This window comes from Loa loa (assembly GCF_000183805.2).
Source record: "Loa loa unplaced genomic scaffold supercont3.568, whole genome shotgun sequence".
Classification (NCBI taxonomy): Eukaryota; Metazoa; Nematoda; class Chromadorea; order Rhabditida; family Onchocercidae; genus Loa; species Loa loa.
The window spans coordinates 1-2,647 of record NW_018108748.1 but is presented as its reverse complement, the minus strand read 5'-3'; the positions used below and the strand labels follow the sequence as shown (position 1 = coordinate 2,647).

Genomic DNA, 2,647 nt, shown 5'->3' with positions numbered 1-2,647 from the left:
TGAGCAGTTGCTTATCATTGTTACGTTTAAAAATTTAACCAAAATTATATTTTAACACAATTATTTATTCATTTATAAAATTATTGGATAGAATTTTCTTTTTTTTTTTTTTTTGCTATAACAGTTCATTAATTTAGGAATTAATTTAATGCAAAATTTTATTTTACTACAATTTCGTCGCATTTCTCCCTTTTTCTTTTCTTATTCATATAATTTATTGTTGATAACAATATCGCAATTAATGAACTGGTTAATTAAATTGTTGGGTAATTAGATAAAACATTCTAATTACTATTACTTATCATATTTATCAGATAAGGCTTTTACTATGAGATGAAAAATGTATAGTAGTTGTTGAATATTCATGCAAAATGATCCCGATATATTATTACAATACTTTGGTATTAAATTTAAAGTAAAAATTTTTGTAAGAAAAAGAGGAAGAAAAGGTTGAGAATTGTATATTGCTTAAATTAGAATCAAATATGAATAATATATTTTCCAGTACATAATATCAGGATTTATTTCATTTATGCGTAAAATTTTGATTATTATTACTTTTATGTAAAATTGGCAAGATCTAATAATTTCATTCGATTAAAGAGAATTAACCAATTAATTTTTTTTAATTTATTAATACGAAATTAAAAGTTATTAATTTTTCTCATCTGCCAAAAAATTTCATCTCTTCTAGCAAGTGAAAATTTCATACTTATCCAAAAAGCAAAATGCTTATACTTGTTCTGATCTGTAAACTTTTAATTAAATCTTTTCTTTAGTCTTCCGGAAATTTAAATAATCACCGACTTTTTTTTTTCTTACTAAAATATTAATTGTCCATTTTCCAGTGGAAATTGTGTCATTTAATTCCAAAAAAAAATTGTTTATGCTATTTTGCGAAAGTGTAACAAATATCCAAAATAAAACGATTTCAAAAATATAATTTAGATGTTGCCAATTTGGAATTTATTGGAATTAAAGAAATTTTTAGAAAATATAAATTTTCTTGATATTAAAAAAACCAGCGAAGGCAAAAGAAATTCTTAACTTTGGTAAAATTTTATACAAACTTTTATTAAGGGTTGTACCAGTTGCGTGAAATTTTCAATACAATTATAAAACACTTCATTGTGTGTTAAATTTATTATCATATCATCTAATCTCATCTTATCACATACCATATTATCATATTCAAAATGCAATCAACAGTGCTCAGGTTAGTTTTATTCTCAATTTTTTTTTTTCTTTCGAAATATTCTTGCTTATTGGATAAATAAAATACACTCATCTGTAATAAATGAAAAATAATTGTTTGAAAAAAGAATTTCACTTCAATTTATCACTTTTATTTTTCTTTGTTTAGTATCCATTTTTCAATCCATTTTATTTTTTATTTTTCATTGTTTTTTTTTTATGATGAAATTTTAAAATTTATCAGTCTACATCGATCAAATACCATTTGGTATATTGGCTAAAAAGACGACAACTGTCTGCAACACATTAGCCATAAATTTTTTTTTCGTCATTTTTTAGTTAAAATATTAACAAAAAAAAAAAANAAAAAAAAAAAAAGAAAAGAAAAGAAAAAGTTTCATCTTTTTCTTTTTCTTTTATTCAGGAAATTTTTGTAATTTCTAAATTAGTATTCCTATTTAATTTTTTACAGATTTCTTCAAGTGTCAGCAGAAAATCGTCGATCATCAAATGATTTCGAGACAACTGTCTGGATAACAGATCCAGATGTTGAATTTCGTCGTGCAACAATTCTTGAGGAACATAATGATAATGTTACTGTTGGTTATCGTGATGAAAATGGTCATTTCGAAAAGGTTAATGATTTTTTTTAATTTTTTTTCTTTTTTTTTTAATTAAATGCTTTACAATTTGAAAGTTTCTTTCAAATTATGTAATTTTTGATTTTTTGCTTAAATTTTAAAGTTTAATCAAAAATTTTTAGCGTATCATATCAAAAACAGAAGTGAACTTACCAAGTGTATCGTATTTTGTGGAAGATTTATGTAATTTAAGCGAATTAAACGATGCATGCATTCTTGAAGCTATTCGTTCACGATATCAAGCACAACTTATTCATGTTTCCCTTCTTTTTTTTCCATTCTCATTGATTATCTCAATTTAAATCATTAATTGAAAATTATTAATTATTAAATTTATTCATAAAAAAGGAATAAAAAAAAAAAAGAACCATTTTTTTGTTCCTTCTATTTCTAATAAATTATCAATTTTTATAATCATTTTTGCTTTCCATCAATTGTTTGCTTAATTTTATTCATTCTTATATATAAGTAATTTTTTTTTAAATTTATTAAATAAAAATTTTTAAATAATTTTATAGAGTAATTCGGGTCTGTTTTGTGTTGTTGTTAATCCATGGAAGGATATACCAATTTATACGAAAGAAATTATGCAAGCATATATGCATACAATTGATAAGAATTGTAATTTACCACCTCATGTATATGCTATTGCACAAGCTGCTTATGATGGTCTTCTAAGTGGTAACAATCAATCAATTTTGATAACGTATGTTATCAATTCTCTTACAATGATTATTTATTGTTTTGACATTCTTTCATTCAATCTTATCATTTTCTTTCTTTTTCAACATTATATCAAATTATGTTAAATT

General features: G+C 22.8%; 1 protein-coding gene across 1 annotated transcript; it reads left to right on the top strand.

Moving 5' to 3' along the window:
- Positions 1-1,196: 1,196 nt before the first annotated feature.
- On the top strand, positions 1,197-2,541 carry LOAG_14428 (hypothetical protein; the record flags this gene model as incomplete). Its single annotated transcript, XM_003149926.1, has 4 exons — positions 1,197-1,216; positions 1,667-1,829; positions 1,958-2,092; positions 2,354-2,541. Coding segments are annotated over 4 exons (504 nt in total), but the record flags the coding sequence as incomplete, so codon positions are not given.
- Positions 2,542-2,647: the final 106 nt, after the last annotated feature.